The 20034-nt window shown below is 49.3% G+C and overlaps 1 protein-coding gene across 1 annotated transcript; it reads right to left on the reverse strand.

Annotated features, from left to right (window-relative positions):
* Positions 1–1570: 1570 nt before the first annotated feature.
* On the reverse strand, positions 1571–5719 carry Dbx1 (developing brain homeobox 1). The gene is made up of 4 exons (XM_036184324.1): positions 5353–5719; positions 4661–4762; positions 2576–2778; positions 1571–1909 (listed from the first exon to the last, which is right to left on the reverse strand). The coding sequence occupies exons 1-4, from the start codon at positions 5717–5719 to the stop codon at positions 1571–1573; spliced, it is 1011 nt and encodes a 336-aa protein (XP_036040217.1).
* Between the last annotated feature and the right edge of the window lie 14315 nt (positions 5720–20034).

The raw sequence follows: 20034 nt of genomic DNA on the forward strand, positions 1-20034 counted from the left end.
TCTGAGGCGCATGGGACAGAGAGACAAGTGTCTCTCACAGGGCACAAAAGCCCCCTCCAAGACTCGGATACAGAGCTCCTTTCTCTTAGGTGAAGGCTAAGAAGCATTGCTGCTGGGCGGGGTGGGGTCATCAGGCTGCCTCATCAGTCACAGACCCCAGGGCCCGCCCGAACTCCCCCGAACAGTATCTGGGCTCACAGGCCAGGACTGTGACTGACATTCCTGGTGGAGTTAGGGCTTAGGAGAAGAATCAGGACTAGCTCTCAAGCCAGATTCCCCCTTCCAAGGGGAATATGCAAACCACTGCGGACCTGAGCCCCCAGGCTGCACCACACTGACTGCTTGCAGCCCATCCCTCAGTCTGTGAGAAAGGGAGGATCGTGGCAAGTTCAGCTTCTTGGTACCCTCTGACTGCGGTTGCTACTTGTCAGTTAGCATATACGGCTGTTACAATAGCTTACCTTCTGGGCATCCACCAGACCAACTCCCTTTATTTCAGCTTTCACATTCTGTGAATTAATGACGCTCTTCAGCCATCAAATCCATTCTACCTTTTATTTGGCATTTGTTCATTTGATACATATATACATATATAAAAACTCTGTACATGGTAAAAAATACAAAATAAGCATTTCCTTATAAGTTATGAAGTTACACGGCTATCTTTTAAACTTTAAAGACCACTGCAGAGAAAAATAATGAGAGAGATGTAGCCAGCCCTTCATTCTGGTCATTCACAATAACCTCAGTATAAAATATCCATACAAAATATATATACACAGGAGAGCACAGCTCATAAAAGCTGCGCAGACAGCAAAGCTGTTTGGAAAAAAAAAATGTCAAAGAGGCACTCGAGTCCACACCCCAGTGCCTGCAGCTTGGCAGCCTGCAAAAGCCGTCTGGGCCCCCGCCCCTGCCCGAAATAACAAAAGGACACAAAGCAGAGTCCTGGGTGTACATGTTCTACGTGTAGAGAAAGCGAAATGTTTCACAATCGAATAGAAATAGAGACACACACTTTTCTCTACAGAGCGAAATCACTTTCTACCCCAAAGGAGCATCAGGAAGTGAGAAGCTCGCCTCCGGTGCTTTCCTCGTAAGTGGGAAGGTACAACCGTGCCCTCATTCTCTCTTGGAATTTCTTGTGCTCTCTATTCTCATGGTGAGAAAATGGGACCACTGACTGCTACTGCTTGCAGGAAGATGACCATCTAGGAAGTTGGGGTCACAGGCTTGGTGTTTGACAGGGCCTGGCTCACAGTAAGCACAGGCGGTGGGACTAGAGACACCCTTCCACACCAAACACATATCCTGCACACCATGTCTAAAATAGTTTGCAATAAATAGACACTATGTGGCCCTTGTGGGAGTTAAGACTGTTTGGAGGTGGCAGCATGGAGCAAGGAAATGTCTCTTTGGGACAGCAGAAAGGGCTGTGGCACCCCTGAGAAGGTGTTTGTGGTAACAAGAGGCAGTGTCCAGGCTCCTGTACAAAGGTGGTCACTGAGTGGGCGCTCCCTCTCCAATTTTAAAATTGCAGCAGTCTGGGAGCCGGGAGCCAGAGGGGCTCCTAGGACACGGTGATTTCCTCGTCCTCCTCGCCCTCTTCATCCTCATCGGAATCAGAGAAGTCCGAGGGTTTACCCGGGCTGCTGGAGTGCGCAGGAGAGGCAGGCAGGGGCCCTTCCAGCAGATGTCGAGGGTCAGCAGCAGGCGCATGGTAGGCCAGGCAGGGACCAGGGATGTCTTCCTCCTCATCCCCAGGGCCCTTCTGGCCTACGTCGCTAAGGTCTGGGTGAGGGTTTAGTTTTGTGGGAAGGGTCTGCTCTCGGCAGCCCCCACTAGACAGGAGCTCGCGCTCTTTGGAGTTCCGCCACTTCATTCGTCGATTCTGGAACCAGATTTTCACCTGTGAGGGAAGAACAAGGAAACCAGTCAGAGTGTGCTCACTGCCGGGGGAGGGGGTGGGGAGATGGGATGGGGGGAGGGAGATGGAGGAGGGGGACCCAGGCTTGGGGAACATGGGGGAGGGAGCTGTGTTTCTTGCCTTCAAGGTGATTTCTGCGGAGTTACTCCTTACCAACCTTGTAACTCCTCATTTCTCTCCTGCTCCGTCCATGTACCCACCCTTCCATCTAAGTATGTTCGCACTCACCCCCTATCCATTCATCCACTCATTCATGCATGTATCCAATTCATGTATCCATATTCCCATTCATGTATCCATTCACCTACCCCAACCAGGCATACACTTATCCATGCATACACACCTATCTATGCACATACATCTCTCCATCCATATATCTACCCATGCATCCTTGCACCCCTCCATCCACCCTCTCCCAGATCTGGCACTTGACCCAGTTGAGCGGGTGGGGGCCTTGGGTCTAGTGAGATGGGAGTAGGGAAGCAGGCTGCTCTGGGGAGCCTCAAATAATTTGGTTCCTACGCTTACTCCCTCATTAGGCCGGGTTTTCCCAGCTGCACTGCGGGTCTCAGCCGCAGGGAGCTCTTGCAATTGATTGGCACCGGTTAGGGTGGGGCGTGAGGGTGGGGCGGTGGAGGCCGCGAGCACCTGCGAGTCCTTCAAGCCCAGCTTGGCCGCCAGCTTCTTCCGGTCAGGCTTGCTGATGTATTTCTGCTTCTGGAAGGTCTTCTCCAGGGCTTTGCGCTGCACATCCGAGAACACAGCTCTACGCAGCATGCCCCGGCGAGGCTTCCCGCGAGCGGCTAGCGGCCAGGAGAACGTCCCAGGGATGGGCACCACGCTGGAGGACGCTGCGGGGTGGGGAAGATGACCGGTGAGCGGGGTGTCCTGCGGAGCGGGACCTCCACCTCCCCTAAGCAGTTTCCCCTGGCTTTCTCCCTCCCTTTCTCTCGGGTCCCTTCATCTCTTTAAAGCACTCCTTTTTCTCCCGGTAGAGAATAGACCGAGAACCTACAACCTGCCCGAGTGAAAGGCGCTTTCCGCACAAATAACTTTCCCTTTCAACCGTGCAAACCCGGATTAGGAAAAACCGCGAAAACAGCGGCCACGATCTCCCATTGCTCCCTCAACCCCTACCATTCAAGCCGCACCAAACAGCTTAAATAGCAACAGAATAAAGTAAATTTCAAAAATAAAAATAATCCCGCAGAGACCACTCAACACACGCTCGCGTTCCCTCTAAGACCCACAGATTCGCAATCACCTTGGTGACGTTTGTACCTTTTAAAACAAGGTACTTTGCTGGTTTGGCGGACAGGAGAAAATCCGCTTTGGCTTAATCCAGTCATTCATCTTTTTTTTTTTAATATGATTTTTTTCTGTCTCCCCCACAACGTAAAGAAATCGGCCTGAATACAAGGAAAGTGGCGTCTAATTAGCACATTGACCGCTTCCCACTGGGAATTGGTGCTATAAAAAGGGGGAGAGTTTCACTTTAAGGGAGAGAAAAAGAAAAACAAAAAGAAACAGAGACGCTAACGAAGCGTGAATGGTAATTGTGTAGTAATGAACTAACCGCAAAAGGCTATGGACAAGCAGCGAGAGCCATATATTACCGGGACAAAAGAGATTTACACTCAAGCTAAACACAACTGCAGGCTGAGACCATTGGGAGAGCAGTGATGGCAGAGGCTTCTCTACCCCCAATCTTTCACATTAAATGGACACGAAAAGCTATTTATAAAGCTCGGGTTGTTTTTGTTAGGCCATTGAGACGCGGGAGAAAGGAGCAAATTCCATTGTGGGCAAAAGCCTGAATGGTGGTGATGGGGAGTTTCTTCCCCCCCTTTAAAAAAAAAAAATCCGTCGCTAGTTTCTTTTGCGGTTATTGGGAGTTCTGTCCTGGCCATGCCCAGCCCCCACCTATCACCATCTTCCCGGCGTTCTGAGTTTTAAACAGCTGTAAAGCGTTCTAGCTGACGTTTGAACACTCGAAAATTCCCAGGATGAAAACTTTTGAGGGTGCCTCGCCTGTGGACCAGAACCCAGTGCCGGATTCTGCCAACTGTTTCTTCTTTCTCAAAAAGAGCCCGCGGGCAAGATATGGGGTTAGGAAATCAGGTTGGCAGGAGAAGGTTAGGGTCGCCAGAGGATCGTTACTTCCTACCCCTGGGCGACCCCAGGCTTCCCACACAAGAGAGTATGCCATGCGGTCTGGTGGAAAAACAAAAACAAAAACAAAAACAAAACCCACCCAGCCCTGAATGAGTGTTAAAGGGAAATTAGCCGCGGCTGGTAGGTGTTTCTTGGCGGCGTGGAGGGCCGAGGGCCGGTCTGCGTGTGGCTGCCCGGAGGAGCTGGCCGATTGGTCACGGTGCTGAGACCTTTGTGGCGAATGGTGGCCAAGTGCACCGACTCTGTGGGAAACGGCGGCGTGAAGGGATGCCAACAGCTCCTCGCCGGGAAGGGAACCGCCTCAAATGCCGACCATGACAATTCTTGCTAATTTGTAGAGCAGGGAATTGGTGCGTAGTGTCAAGCAGTCACTGCTTGTGCTAAATGGGGTATCAAATTGGCGCGACGGATTCGTGAATGTTGTACGCCTCGCAACCTCTGAACCAGAGCGTAACCCCGAGGGGTGGACGGAGAAATACGACTTCTGGGCAGGGAGTTGGTGGACCGGGTCTGGGGCGGGCTGCCCCGCCTGGAGCAAGGAACGCGGAAGAGACCTACCTGGGAAATAGGAGGATCTAAGGAAGGGTTGGAAGGAGCCTTCGAAGTAAGGAAAGGCGAACGTCTTAGGAGGGGGACTCTGCAGCAAAGCCGGCGATGTTTCTAGTAAGGGAGGTGAGGAGAATTTGGTCATGTGCCTGATCACTACGTGGCGCGTCACATGCAAGATCTAATTAACACTGCAGCAGGTTCCAGGAGCATCTTTTAAAACGTATTCACCTAGTAAAATAAATTTGTGTAGCATTGTCTTATTTGGGCGAATCCCTTTAGCTACCCTTTAGGACCCTCTCCATTCCAAAGACTTAGGCGAACAGGGCTGAGTGGGGTGGGATGTTGCAGATCCATTCATAATATAAACCAACACAATAAACATGTTTAAATAAGCATGTTGTGTTTAAAGAAAAAAAAAAAAGTCTCCTAGCTGTTGAGGGCAAGAAGGCAGACACTAAAGTGCTTGCGCCCTGACATGCCAGACTGGAGAGCTGCGCTTAGTGCTCCCAGGGCTCAAGTTCTTTGGGAGGCTTTTCCTCCTCCTAAATCCTCAGTACCTAAATTTCATAATCCGTGACCTGGCCCTTGGGATCTGAGTTCCTGCGTGGACCTGTGCACTAACAAGCTCAGAGGAACTCTTTTGTGAAGGACTGAGCGGAAAGATGTCGCTGGATGTGATCGAGGGCTTGGCTGTCACTTACCTCTTCTGGGCGCGGATGAGAGGATGGCGTTCACCCCAAACTTCAAAAACGTGGGCTCGCTGGCAGGGGAGAGGGCAGTCTGTGGAGAGCTGTCACGACGGCTCCCGGGCCCCGGAGAGCCCAGGTCCGAGGTCCCCGAGTCAGCGAGGACTGTGGGGGCCTCCTGCCTGGGGGGTGACAGGCTGGCAGTGGGTATGCTGCGAGGCAGGTAGGCAGGGGGCCGACTGATGCGGATCAAATCTTCCACTAAGAAGCTAGAGTGGCCAGAAAATGCAGATTGAAGGGACTGGGGCAGTGTTAAGGTGGGCGTGGGTCGCAGGAGGCTGGAATACCCCGCGGGGGGCGGAAGGAGGCCGGGGAACATCATGGTTAGAGCCAGGCGGGCGCAGTAGCCCCTTTTCCCGTGGCCGGAGGGCAAACGCCTGGCTTCCCGCCCCTCCCGTGGTGCCCTCTTCGGCTCAGTGTCCTGGTAACCGTCCTACTTGGGCGTCTGCGAGTTCTCTGTGGCTCTCCCCGTCCAGGAGATGGTTTTATAGGGGCCCGCCCGCTCCAGAGCTTTGAAAACTGACAGCTCTGACAATGAAGTTCAACAAAGTTCTCCACTCGGGCTTCATTCGCGGGAGGTTCCGGGCTCTCTGATTGGTGCAGAGACGCAATTTATGATTGGATTAGTCTTCATAAGCATGGCCCGCACAATGGGGCGGCAACAAAGGCCCGTGCGCATCAACCCTGCGCATCGACGGCCTCTCTACTATACAGTGAGCCCCCAAAGCTCTCGCTGGGGGTTTTTGTTCTGAAGCAACACCCGGGATAATTAAATGCCTATTTAGAAGTTTCAGATGACATCTTGCCTCACAGAAAAGGAATTATTTAAAGAACACACTAAATTTATTTGCGCCCCCCTGCTGAGCCTAGAAAATAAATCAATAAATATTCATAGAAGTACATCTCCAGGCTATCGGTAAAATAACTCTCCCTTGTGTGTGAGGGGCCGTGTGGAAAATTTCAAGCCCTTAAGCATGCAAACATACTACGTCTCTGGTCTCCAGCTATTTCTCCTCAATAGCAAGCGTAGAGCAAGCAGATGCGCGGGATAGTTTGGAAAGCCCTCTCTCACACTTCGGGAAACTTGGAAATAGAAGCCCTGGTGCTATCCGACGACACTCCCGATCGGGGAGATTTGAGGGAAGTTGGTATTGGTGTTGTTTTGTTTTCGTTTTCGGAGAATAGTTTAATTTCAGAGTTTGTGGGCGCTGAAGCAGTAACACCATCCACCTTGAACTCCCAATAACCTGGAAGGGGAGGAGAAGGAGAGGGGGAGAGGGAGGGGGAGAGAAATAGAGAGAGAGGGGGGGGGGGAGAGAGAGAGAGAGAGAGAGAGAGAGAGAGAGAGAGAGAGAGAGAATGTGCGTGTTTCAGAGAACTTCATTGGGACTCTGCTCAGAGTGCTGGGACGTCCCTTGGAGGAGGAGCCTTGGAGAACCTGGGACCCAAGCTGGACAGGGGATTCCACCTGGGAAGGGCTCACACCCTAGAAAGTGCTCTCCCTTCCGGTAGGTCAATCCAGGCAGCATCGCTTTTTCCAACCTTTGGGAGCACTGAAGCTCACCATCCTGACCCTTTGTTTAAGCCAGAACCCTTGAAAGTCTGAACAGAACTCCAGATATTGCTGGGCGCTTAACTATCGAACATTTGCGCAGCTTCTGGATTCACTGTAGTGGAGAACTGAGTGAAAACTACCTGGAAGATCTAGGTACACGTTGGGAAAAATGTCTCCTCCTAAGTATAGCCTTTGCAACCAGAACCCCGGTGAGCCCCCTTTGGCTTTCCTGGGTCAGGGCTGAGGTGGCTCCGGGGCCTCCATTGCCTGGTTTCTGGCTCAGCGAGATGACAGATGTGTTAAATGTCCCATTCATTTCTTTAGTGCGATTGAACCCTCCCCAAAGAGAAGTGTGCAGCCCTGCCAGGCCGCCCTGATCCTATTAGCCATGAACTAACTGTCACTTTCAGCTGCTTCTCCTTTTCGCTTTTTAACACAAAGCTTTCTCAAAAATCTTATTAACCAGCCTTATTTCTCTGGATGGTTTTGTTCGAGGAGTTTTGTGTTGATGATCGCCATGTCGATGCTTTAACCATTCATGAAAGTGCATCTGCAATTTATATCCCATTAAACCAGGAACGGAGCGCGCGAAAGCACTCCCTTGATTCAAATTAAAAAGTTGTTTGGGCCGGACTCTGGGTGAATTCTTGCTTGAAGATGGCGGAACTCCAGAGTTTCCGAACCCAGGAGGAATAAGCTACCTAGAAAGGAGCAGCTCCAATAAGTGGCCATTTAAACAAGACCTAGCACTGCAGGTGCAGGGCCCTGTGCGAAGAGCGTGGGGGCAGATCTGTGGAAGAATCTTGAAATTTCCTCTTTTATAACGTTTTTCAGCAAAATAGGCTAAAATTCTTTCTCCTTCTCCCTTTTCTTCATTCTGTTTCCCTCTCCTCCTTCCTTCCCATCTCTCTTCCCGTCCCTTCTTATTTCGGACTCCTCTCCTTACTTCACCCGCATCCCTCCATCCTCCTCATCTAAGGCCAGGAGCAGCTCGGAAATTCTGAAGAGCCTTGTGACTGCAGGTGCCAGAGTTCCTCCTCTCCGGATGATGGGAGTTCAGTCTCTACCAGCAGACATCCTTAGGTTTCTGCCGGTTGGAGAAAGGGCCAGAGAGCAGGTCCGTCTGAGGTTGGGCTTTCCAAGGTTACTTCCGCGGAGGTGTGGCTTTCACTGCCCTGGCAGGCTCCTGACTCCTCTCCACATCCACAAACAGTTTTGCTTATCCACAACCCAAATGCAACTAAACCTCTGCCTTTATGAGGCCGCCCTGACTCACTTTGCCGAGCCACACCGACCCTTAAGAATTCCTCTGGTGACAAAGAGAAAAACAAGGTGGGGGGAGGCTGGCCGCTGTTGAAAGAGCAAAATTAAATCCCAAGGAAGCAAAAAATTGCAGTAACGGATCTTACTTTAAAGTGATTTCTGAACGCGCCTTTTCAAACTCGTGGCCGCCGAGGGCCACGCGCATGGCGGCCGCGCCTAAGTCCTGTGACTAATGCCATTTGACCTGAGCGCGAGGGGTTTTGTGAGTCCTGACACTCACTATAATGTCGTCATCTTCAAGTTTATTTCGGAGAAATCACTCCCGTTCTTTATCCTGAGTTGAGATTTCTAACTCTTTCTCTTTCCAGGGAAAGAAGGTGCACACCTTTAATCCAGGCACTTGAGAAGTAAACGCAGGAGGATCTCTGTGAGTTCGAGACCAACCTAGTATACATAGTGAGTTCTGGGCTAGCCAAGGCTTCATTGCAAGACACTGTCTCAAAAAGCAAAATAAAAGAAAGAGGATAAGAGAGGGAGAAAGTGGGAGCTCGGATGTGGGGTCAGGTCCTTCTCTGCCTGCAGCTACAGGCTGCGCCAGATACAGCCTCAGCTCCTGGCCTGAGAAGTCAAAGCTGCCGGGGAAGGGCTTTAGAATCCACCCCGAGGGTCCCTTTCTGCTAGGCAAATGCCTTTGCAACCTCCCGACTCTCTACGAACTGCTCCGACCTGGGAGAGTCCTGAGGAAGGAGCCTGGGCCACCTAGCGAGGAGCTTCCCAGCTCTTGTGAAAAGCAGCTTCCGGATCTCAGGGCCCTAAGGCAGCCTTTTGCAAGCTGCGGATTCCAGAGGCTTTGGTCCTCCGCTCTGGAGCATACAGAAAGTGCAGTAGAGGAGAGACAGGCAGTTCTCTGTGTGGGAGGCGACGACAGGGATTACACCCGCCACTGGGCTTCTCCGGTTGGGGGTGGGGTGGGGAGTGAGAAGAGCGTGCTTACTGGACTAGCGGTCGAGCGAGGAGTGAGCGCTCCCGGCGCGGGCCAGAAAGCTTTACTACCCCCAACCTCTATTAAGACAACTCTAAGGGGCTCACCTTTAGAATAGGCCACAGGAGCTACTGGCGGGCTCAGCCGTTTCTAGCCCCCCTCCCTCTCACTCTCTCTCCCCTCTTTTCCCTGGAAAATCCTTCTATTGTGCCAATCAAGCAGATGGTTTCTAGAAAATATAGCTTGGCCTCGCTGACCGAAACTAATTTTAACTAGCTTTCCAGGCCTGCAACGTTTGTTTTGCTCTTACAAAATAGCTCCCAAAACAGCTGGCAAGGGTGAATTAAACCCATTAAAGACACGTTTATAAGAAATTATATTCACATAGATTGCCTGAACCCCTTGTGCAGCCTAAGAGAAGAGTGTTATTTAAATGAAAATGTCGTCAAAGGCTCCCCTCCTCGTCGTCGCCTGAAAGTCTCAAAACATTTTACTAAATAGATTAACTTGACCATTGTCTCCCATCACATCGATCAGCTTCATTAAGTGAATAGCCCAACAAATATATTACGCATGCATGAAAAGCTCTTTTTCCAAGGCCCTCATTGTATCCTCGGCCCTGACAGGTGGTTAACTGTGTGTTGTGTTTTTTTGTGAGTTTTTTGTGTTTTCTTTTCTTTTTCTTAAAAAAAAATTTTTTTTTTTTTTAAATTCAAAGAAAAAGGCTGTCTGTATGGCAGCCCAGAGAGGTGGTGCTGGCTTGGCAGTCCCCCCGGGTCCCGACGCTGCTGCGGGGATGTAAAGCCCCAGAGTGCTGGGCAGTGAGTTCATCAGAGCCCATTTGAAGAGATCAGAATTGGATCTTGGTGAGTCAAGGCTTCAACCTTCAAAACCTCATCTGAGAATTAAGTTCAGAGTGTTTCTAACACACACTCTCTCTAGTCTTGAAGATAAGCTCCTTCCTCTTTTCCTTGCCTACCCAATTCTAGTCTTTAAAAAAAAAGTGTGTGTGTGTGTGTGTGTGTGTGTGTGTGTGTGTGTGTGTGCTCCCAAGTGTGAAGGTCAGAGAACAGCTGGCAAGATTTAGTACTCTCCTTCTACCAGGTGGGTCCCAGGAATTGAACTTGTGTTATCTAGCTTGGCAGCAAGCACCTTTATCCCCTGAGCCATCTCACCAGCCCAGTTCTAGTCTTTGAACTCAGGTTTGCTTCCAATTCACTTTATGGTATGGTGTGTCTTTAAGGAAAGTCCTCCTCTCCTGGGTGGGGGGGGGGGGGGGGGGGGGTTGGGAGTGATATGAAGGGCTGCTTCTCTGGGCTCTTTAAAAGCCTTTCAGGTGTGAGCTTCCTGGAGCAGAAAACACTCCTATTTCTGTCCAGCTGGCTCTGGGGCCCCAGCAGCTCTGAGCCTTGGGGCCCAGTAGGAAGTGTTTCCAGGAAGAGAGAAGCTGGCACTACTCGGAGCTGGTAGGTTGGCCATCAAGGAGGGGCAGCAGGGGCTCACTTTCTGCCCACCCACTCCTGGGTCTCAGAGCCATCAACAAGCCCTCAGGCTCTATCCTGGCCCTTCCCACCCTGCTGCAGCTCCTATCTACCAGGCCCGGTCCCCCCAGGAGGTGGGCTGGACACCGATGGAAGAAGTGTGTGTGTGTGTGTGTGTGTGTCCTCCCTAGCCTCTCCCTTGTGGTGGGCATCAGTTGCTTTAATCACACTGCAGATTCATTCTTTCCACCCAACTCCCCCGCTTCCCACCCCAAGTGGGACCTATAGATTTTCTGTCTCTGACCCTTTCTGAAGAGAGGCTTGGGTGAAGATGAAGTTGCCTGGGTAAGAAGGATGTCTCTCCCTACCAAAATGGCTGCTTTTGTCCACAGACAGGAGAGAGGCGGATAGCTGTTCGGTCTTCTCTGGGGTGCAGACCAGCTGCCCCTTAGAGAGATTTTGGTTTTGGTTTTGGTTTTGATCCCAGCAGAGGGTGTCTTGGGGAACTGGTGGGTTAGGTGCAGGTCCTGGAGCCCACCCCCTCCCTCCCTTCAAGCTGAGTATAAGAGTCTGTGCTCTGTGTAGTGAGTTCTATACCAGCCTGTCATGCTATCTCCTGGGCAGTTCCCGTCTTAATATTAAAACGTAGTCCTTAGACCTGGGGACTTGAGACGTGCCTCAGCAGTTAAAGAGAGCTTGCTGCTCTTCCAGAGGACCAGAGGTCTATTCCTACATCCCACAATTACCTGTAATTCCAAGTCCAGGGCAATCTGACCCGTCTTCTGGCCTTCTCAGGCACCTGCATATGCATAGCATACACCAGCACAGACACAGACACATTTTCAGAGTCTTTGTAAGTTACTCTTGCCCGACATTTAAAGAGCCCTCAAGGGAAAAGGTGTTAGTCTCTGAGCTGAGACTCTGGAAACCAGTTCTTGCTTCCTTACCCTCTTAGCCCTTTTCTTTTATGTTCAACAAGGAAAATATAGAAGGAAGCATGCTTACATACACCCATAATAGCAATACTGGAGAAATAATGGGGCTGGGAGATTGAGAGTTGGGAGCCAGCCTGGATTACAAAATGAATCCCCATTTAAAAGACAAACAGACAAGGTAGATAGATTCTGGGTCTAGGGAGAAACTCAATACTCTCAGTCTGAAGAGGAACAATGCAATAAAATGCCTCCTGAAGACACAATGCTACACCCGTATACCAGTGCCTCACTCAGCCTTCATTGGAGAAGCCTCTTCTTGCAGTAGATGGGAATTCACGTCAAGACCCACAGCTCTACAATGGGCAGAGAGTGAGAGACTTTGGAGCACTCAGTCCTAAACGGAATGTCTTCATCAAACCTCTCCCTTCAAGGCTCAGGGATCTATGTGGAAGGGGAGGCAGAAAGATTGTAAGAGCCACAGATGATGGACAAATCCAAGAAAACAGATGCAACAGGACTGATGCACATAGGGACACAGGGAGACTGTGGCAGCACACGCAAGGCCTGCCCCGGTTCAAGCCAGACTGAGTGGGGGTGGGGGGACATGGACATGGTGTCCCGCTCCTAACCAAGAAGCTATTTGTAATCGATACCTCCTGGCAAAGGGGAAATAAGTTTTCTCCAATGGAGTCTCAATGCGGGTATCAATCACATTCCAGGCAGGCCCCATGCCTAGGAGTAGTTGGCCAACACAGAATGAACTCAGAGTTTTTTCATAGATTTTTTTTTTTTCATTCTTCTTTGGTTTCAGCTGAGACTATGGACAAATGCTGCTTACTGGCTTGCTTTCTTATACAGCCCAGGCTCACCTGCCTATGGATGGTGACACCCACAGTGGGCTGGGACCTTCCCATCAATCATCAAACAAGACAATTTCTCTCAGATATGTCTGATTGAGACAGTTTTGTAAGAGAAGGTTCCCTTTTCTAGGTCAGGTCAAGTTGACAATAAAAACTAAGCAGTACAGATGTCCAGAAACACAGACTTGAGGAATCCCCTATTATTCTTTCATTGAGTATGTTTTCTATGCTTTCTCTGTACACATTTGTGGGTTTGGTTCCTTAGCCTTCCCCAGAGGTCTCATTTACAGCCATGATGTCTTGGAGCTTTTCTTTTCTTGCTATCTAAATGAAACAATTCAACCCTGGTTTCAGTCTCTGGTGGCCTTTCTTCAAACTGGTCTAGATACCAATAATGCTTTCTGTTGGATTTTTAATTCAGTTGCTATTGCTTTTAGTTTTCCAGATCTCAAGGTTTTTCTAGAATCCATCTCTTTTGCTGAATCCTGTCCCCTCTCCCCACCAGCTGAGGACTGAACCCAGGGCCTTGCACTTGATAGGCAAGTGCTCTACCACTGAGCTAAATCCCCAACCCCTGAATTTCTCTTAAAGGCATAGCATTTCTCATGCAGACCCTTTAAGTCAGGGCCTCACTAGTAGCCAAGGCTGGCCTCAAGCTCACATCCCTTCTGCCTCAGCTTCCCAAGTGTTGGGACTACCAGTGGGTCCCACAGTGTGCAGACTATCCATATCTTGCATTGAATCCTTCATTTCATCCACTGGTTTATTTGAATCTTCTCTCAGATCATTAGTCATTTTAAAAGCTAGACTTTTGAATTCTTTGCCTGAGGTTCCAACTATCCTTGGCTTCGGTTATTGAAGAGCTGTTTAGGGGAGTCACATGCTTTCTTTTTCACATTCCTCCATTCTTTATTGTGATTTGTGCATCTGTTGAGATGGATACCTGCTCTGATTTATTTGGGGGTCTTCTTACTCCAGCAGACTTTTCCTGAGGATTCACACTCCAGAACCTTTCAGTGAGGAGGCAAATCGCTGCACCACCACCCTCTGTGCTGTGGCTTTGGCTTGCCCTCTCTCGTGGGGAAGGGTTGGAGCCACACCTTGCTTCTCCCTGAACAGCCTCTCTTTTTCTCTATGCCTTCTGCGACTCTTGATGCCCTTCCTCTCTCTTTGGCTTTGGATTGTAGTCTAGGCTGTCCTTCGCTGCTCTGACTCATTTGTGGAGCCACACAGTAGAAGCTTCTAACGCACCTTGCCCTGGCAGTCTCCTGGAGGAGCGACAGAGGAACGCTGGCCGTGCACTATCCCTGTCTTCACACGCCTGCAGTCCAGCCCAGGTGCGTCTCTAATGTGCTGGCTGCTCTCTTCCCAGGCTGTTTTCACATTTGCTCTTCCCCCTGTTTGCTTTCTTCTGTTAAAAACTTCTCTTCCTTCAGACCAGAGCTGAACCACTGCTTTCTTATCTCTCACTTCCTGCCAACCTTGTCTTTTCATACTGGTGTTATCCATGTATACGCATTTCATCTACCTATAGATATGTTATCTATACAGTGTTGTGATGTACTGTCTGTAACTAAACCGAGCTGCTTAGTCTTTGTATTCCTTAGCTTCATCAGCTGCCTCATCTATAATGGGCCTAATAAAACTTTCTAAAAAAGAGTGTGAGGGGCTGGTGACATGCTGCCAAGCCTGACAGCGTGAATTTGGTTTCAGAACCCACATGGTAGAGTGAGAGAGCTGACTCCTGAAGATTGCCCTCTGACCACCACACATGTGTCATAACAAGTACCTGCATGCATGTGTGCATACACACACACACACACACACACACACACACACACTAAACAACTGTAATATTTTTTAAAGTGCCTGAAAGACATATTACTTAGAAAGTGGCTAGCTTCTCTCTAGGTACATAAAAATGGGTCTGTCCACTCTAGAAGCTAAATATTCTGTAAAAGTTGTTAGTTTCCTTATTTAGTAGTGTGTGACAGTGCGTGTGTGGGGGACAACTTCCAGGATTCTCCTTCCACAGTGGGCCACAGGGATCAAATTCAGCCTGTCCAGCCTGGACAGAGTGTTCTGCCATTGAGCCATCTTGTATCAGTAGACTCCCTTGGTTGACATGAGATAGCAGTGGGCTAGCAGGCTCTCCATCCTCCCAGCCTCTTTGGCTCCTGGGCCAGGGGTACGTGGATAACTCCAAGAAGAAAGACTTGGGCTCTTGCAAGTGATACATCACAATGAAGTCAGAGGCACCGGGGGTTGATATGAGTTTCAGCCTGTTCCCATGTGACTTTAGCTCATGTCCATGGTTCTTGACCTCCCTCTATTTTTATACCTGCTGTCTCTTCCTGTTGTCCTCTGGCCCTCTGGCTCTAACAGGAGGCTGTATTCTGGAGACTGTTTAGCCAACTCCCATAATTACATACATCAGGTTTAGCCCTAGCAACAAATCTCCATCTACAGCTGTATGTGCTCTTCATGAAAGACATATGATATAGAGGACTGTCTCTGTTGCTTTGCCACAGTCTCTGTTTAGTTCACCCTGCTCAGCATGTTTGCTCTGGAGCACGATGTCCAGCCATCACTTCTTCACATGATGGCATCCAAAGCAGAAGGCCAGAAGAACAGTAGCAAAGGGAGCTTCATTCCCATGTGAATCTGGAAAGGAAATTCTTACGCCTTGAAGTCCTGCAAGGATTGAGAGTCGTTACACTCAGGAGCTAATGTGACAAGGTAGAATTAGCCTTTGAAGTCATAAGCTCGAATGATGGAATGCTGGGTCTCCTGATAGTGATGTGACCATGCACTCACTGAGCATGTGCAGAGTCCAAGGTACATTTCTCAGTGTATAGGTATTCACCCACCTCAATGCTGCTCTGATCTTTGTAGTAACTGCTCTTTTCAGAGAAATAGGTATTGGGTATTTGAGATGCTAGATTGCGGATGATTACCAACATCATGCGCTTTTGTGCTCTGCACCCTGTTCCCCACAATGCTGTCACCAAAACCTATAGATACCCTCAATCGGGTCCTAAGGACTAACCTAAGAACCGTTATGTTTGAGGAGAGAAGACGCCACATTTGGGACGATTCTGGTTCTGAGCAGGCAGGTGACCCAGTAAGATTCCAATAACAAGATAGGGAAGACAAGAGGTCAGTCTGGAAATTAAGGAAACGCAGGTGACTTGGGGTGGCCTGGAAAGTTTTACCACCAGAGGAAGGCAACAGCATTAGGGACAAGGTGAAGACAGCTCCTCTATGCTAGTGAACTCACGCTTTTGAGGGCAGGACTGAGGAGGGAGGGGAATGTGACCCCTACATGTGAAGGGAGGAGGTGGAGGGGAAGGATTTGTCTTTCTGTCTCTTTGAAATTTCATATCTGTACACAACGTGTCTTGGTCATATCCATCCCAACCTCACGCCCTCCTTTAAAATGTTTTTATTTATTATTTTTTAAACCACTGTGTCCAGTTAGTACTGCCCATATGTCCATGGGTGTGGCATCATCCACTGGGGTGTAGGTAATTTACTAACAGCCACCTCCTCACAAAAAGAACCCAAAATCAACCAACCAAACAAAAAACCCTTCTCTCTCTCCCTCAGCAGCCAGCATCTGCTGTACCTTCTTTGTTAGGGGTGAGGCCTTGGGAGTCTCTTCCACCCCATGCTGGATTTTTTAACTGGCTTGATGTCTCACAGGTAACCACTGCAGCTGTGAGTTGGTATTCGAATCAGCCTTGTTGTGTTCAAACAACGGTATTCACAGAGCTCCTCCCATCCTCCTCAGGCTTTCTGCCCCCTTTTTCTCCTGAGGACAGGAGGTTGATAAGGGCGTGTTATAAGCAGGCACGTTGTCAACCGTTTCCTAAATATTTGTGTTTACATCCACAGACTGAAGCTTCTTTACCTCGATGTGCAATGGTTAGTGCAGACACACAGCGCTGTTCAGAGTGCTGAGAATAACCACTGTGGCTGCCCAGGAAGAGGGAGGGATTGGGTCGAGTTCTTCAAACCAATGCCATGGAAAGCCTGTCACCACAGCATGCATAGCAGCGAGCCAATGCTGAAGAGGGAGAGGTGAAAACAGAATGAAGGAAAAGAGCAGCCATGCTTGGTTTTGAGTAAAAATTCAGGAAAACAATACCCTCAGGAGCCAGTCTAGCCCTGAATCCCAGAAAGCACAGAATTCTAAACAGTTGTTCAAAGACACCAAGGCCACAATTCTGAAACAGGGGATTCCCCTCTTAAGAGACTCTGCTGTTCGCTGACTCTCCCATTTCTAAATGGTCAATTTAGTTTATTCGTTAAATTTATTAAACAGGTCCCCTGTATCCCAGGCTGGCCTCAAACTGCTGTTAGCCAAAGATGACCTTGACATTTGGATCCTCCTGCCTCCAACTTCTAAGTGTTGAGATTACAGCTCTATGCCACCTTGCCTGGTTTTATACACTGCTGGGGATAGACAGGCCCTAAGGCTTCCTGCATGCCAGGCAAGCACTTTACCAACTGAGCTATATCCCAGCCCCTAAATAGTTAACTGCATATGAACAAGAGACATCCTCTGGGGTAACAGAAAGGATTTAAAAAAGATTTATTACATATACAGTGTTCTGACTACATGCCAGAAGAGGACACCAGATCTCATTACAGATGGTTGGGAGCAACCATGTGGTTGCTGGGAATTGAATTCAGGTCCTCTGTAAGAACAGCCAGTGCTCTTAATCGCTGAGCCATCTCTCCAGTCCAGGAATTTTGTTTTTAAGTGGCACTGTTCCTGGTCTTGGTGAGAGAAGCCTGTGTTTGCCATACAGTGATGGGAAAAGCAGGAACTCTTCTGATTAGTCAAAAGTGCTGACAATTAAGCCAGGTGTAGTGGTGCACACCTTTAATCCCAGCACTCAGGAGGCAGAGGCAGAACTCTGAGAGTTCGAAGCCAGCCAGGTCTACACATTGAGTTTCAGGACATAGTGAGACCCTGTCTCAAACAAAGAAACCAAGTGCTGACAGTTAGCGACTGTTGACATGGCCTTTGCAACTGTGCACACACACAGCAGCTGTGGTTACTTGCATAAGACCTGCAAACACACACAGACACTCACAGAGGAGGAGGGGGAAGAAGGGCCAGCAGGAGTGAAAGAGGGGCGGGGTCTAAGAGGGTAATGGGACTGCTATGATCATAATACATTGTATATCTGTATGAAATTGTCAAAGACTTTAAGAATTAATAAAAATATGACAAATGTAAAGGGTATGAGTCACACCCATACCTTCCCTTGTAGGTGGGGGGGGGGTTATGTGTTTCATTTCTAAGAACTTATTTTGAATTATTTAATTTCTTAAAAGTGGCTAACATCAGACTGGGCGTGGTGGTGTGCACCATTAATCCCAGAATTTGGGAGACAGGAGCAGGTGGATCTCTGTGAGTTTGAGACCAGCCTGATGTATATAGAGCGTTCCAAAACAGCCAGGGCTACCTTTTAAAAAAAGGGGGAGGCTAGCATCTAACATTATTTAGTTAAAATAGCTTCAATATTTCTCAAATTCAGAACCTTTCAGGGGCTGTGGCCAGAGAAGGCATTCAGGCCTCTGCTGTATAGGGAGTCATGACTGGGTCTCACCTGCCTGCTGTGCTCAGCGTCCAACAGAGCCAGAAGGAGGCTCAGGAGCTTCTACAGTTTTCTCCAAGACCCCCCCCCCCACTACTGCAGCCCCATAACTCCTGACCCTTACCTCAACCAAACAGTCTGTACTGACTTGCTATTGTTTTTGGGAAATAAAGCCAGCGCTGTTTTCTCCCTCATTTCCATGCTCTCCTTCATGTGGCTCATAGGTCCATATTTTATTTTTCTGGCCCCATTCAAGATACTTTGCACTACTTATATACCATAAATGGCATGAAGCATGAAGGGCTGCCGCTCACATGCGGCCTGTTAATCTAATTACCATCGGGGGGGGGGGGGGGGGGGCTTCGGAAAAAGTCTGCTCACACAGCCGGACACCTGGAGGATTGTTTCCCCAAGCTTCTAGGACACACAGTTTTGAGAGGTTTTGTTTCTTGTTTCCCCCTATGTAGAGCAAAGGAAAGAATTCAGTGGTTGTCAACATGAGTTTAGCACAAAGGTGAGGCTTAAAACATAAGTTCATTTTGAGGGAGCTTCGGGTCACGTGAGCTTGGGGAGACCTGTTTTGCTATTTGATTTTTGTATGTTTGAAAAGAGTTCCTAAGACGTCAGGGAGGGAGTTGAAGTGGAGGGCGGGCTGTCTGTTAAAGGGTGCCTACCTCAGAGGCCTTGCTGCCAGAGGCCCTTGGTCGCTGTGTGAAAGGGCAGCTTTGAATGCGCAGCCCCAGCCGGGCTTGATTTTGCCCTGTATTTGAGTCCTTGATTTCTACAAACAAAATAAAATACCTTGTCGAATAGAGCCCATTGAGCAGGGATGATGGGTTAAGAGTGGGGGTACGAGGTGGCAGCGTGGGTGCTTGTTATCAAGTAGAGGTTGTCCCTTGTTCCTGCAGCCTGTGAAAGGAAGGACGCCAGAGTCTGATGGCTGGGGTAGCATTGATGTGGGGTAACGGGGTAATCGGATTGAAAGGGAGCCATGGCATGTATGTCAGTTCACATCTCGTCAAAGGAAGAATGCGAAGTGCTACCTAGCTGGGGCTTTGGCCCGAGGTTCAGTTAGCAAGCATCCAGGCCTCAGCGGATTCAAATATAAATTAATTCTCACAGCAGCATGGCTTGATTAGTCTATTTGCATAATAGTGGCAATTCTGCAGAGTGGTTACTCTCTATTTTCTTCTGCTGGGATTTGGACAAAAAAAGGTTTGAAATCATTTGAAAGAAGAGAGTGTGAGGCGTCATAGGAGTAAAGCCCCTCGGTGGCTCCCAGAGCTGTTTTCTGGGTCCAGAGGGGCTGGAGTTGAGGAACGGCTAGTCCATTCCGGTGTCATCCCTGGACACAGGCACCACAATACTTTCCCCTCCCAGGTTGTTCATGGCCTGAGTTCTTGGCTCCCACAGCTCAGGAAGGGACAGAGTATCCCTTGGTGAGGCATCCGTTTGGGTGCAGGCAATACTGTACTTTCTGAAATTCATGGCTCCCATTCTGAGGTACTTGGCTCTCTGGGTGTTTATGAAGAGAATTAAAGGTCTGTTGCCAGTCTGCCAGGAAATGAAGTAGTTTGATTTTATAAAACTGACAGTTTGAGACCTGGTTTGACTCAGTACCCTGAGTTGATGAGAGCTTGCTGAGCACAGCCTGATTCTGCTGGGTTGTGATGGGGGCTCAGCACCCTGAGTTCTTAAGTATGTGCTGAGCACAGCCTGGCTTTGCGGGGGTGTGGTGGGGGAACTATCCTGTGAGCCACACTGCTGCTACCTCCCTAACATCAGTTGTACCTACTTTTGAGCACCTCGTCACTACCAGTCCCATGGACAGTTGACATTCTCTCTTAGGAGGAGGGGCTGAGGAGAGTCAGCGACCCTCACCCGGTACCCCAGCCATGCCTCCCAGCCATTTATGTATAATTCTGCCCTAATTGCGTACATTTGGGGGC

The sequence above is a fragment of the Onychomys torridus genome, chromosome 1, assembly GCF_903995425.1.
Source record: "Onychomys torridus chromosome 1, mOncTor1.1, whole genome shotgun sequence".
NCBI classification, from domain to species: Eukaryota; Metazoa; Chordata; class Mammalia; order Rodentia; family Cricetidae; genus Onychomys; species Onychomys torridus.

What these genes read in the sequence shown, in the direction of transcription:
- Dbx1 (XM_036184324.1), bottom strand. Translation starts at nt 5,719, where the DNA reads ATGATGTTCCCCGGCCTCCTTCCGCCCCCCGCGGGGTATTCCAGCCTC. An exon ending in CTCATCCGCGCCCAGAAGAG is followed by an intron (nt 4,763 to 5,352) that starts GTAAGTGACAGC and finishes CTCCCTTACTAG; the next exon opens with AAACATCGCCGGCTTTGCTG. An exon ending in TGGGCTTGAAGGACTCGCAG is followed by an intron (nt 1,910 to 2,575) that starts GTGCTCGCGGCC and finishes CTTCCCTCACAG; the next exon opens with GTGAAAATCTGGTTCCAGAA.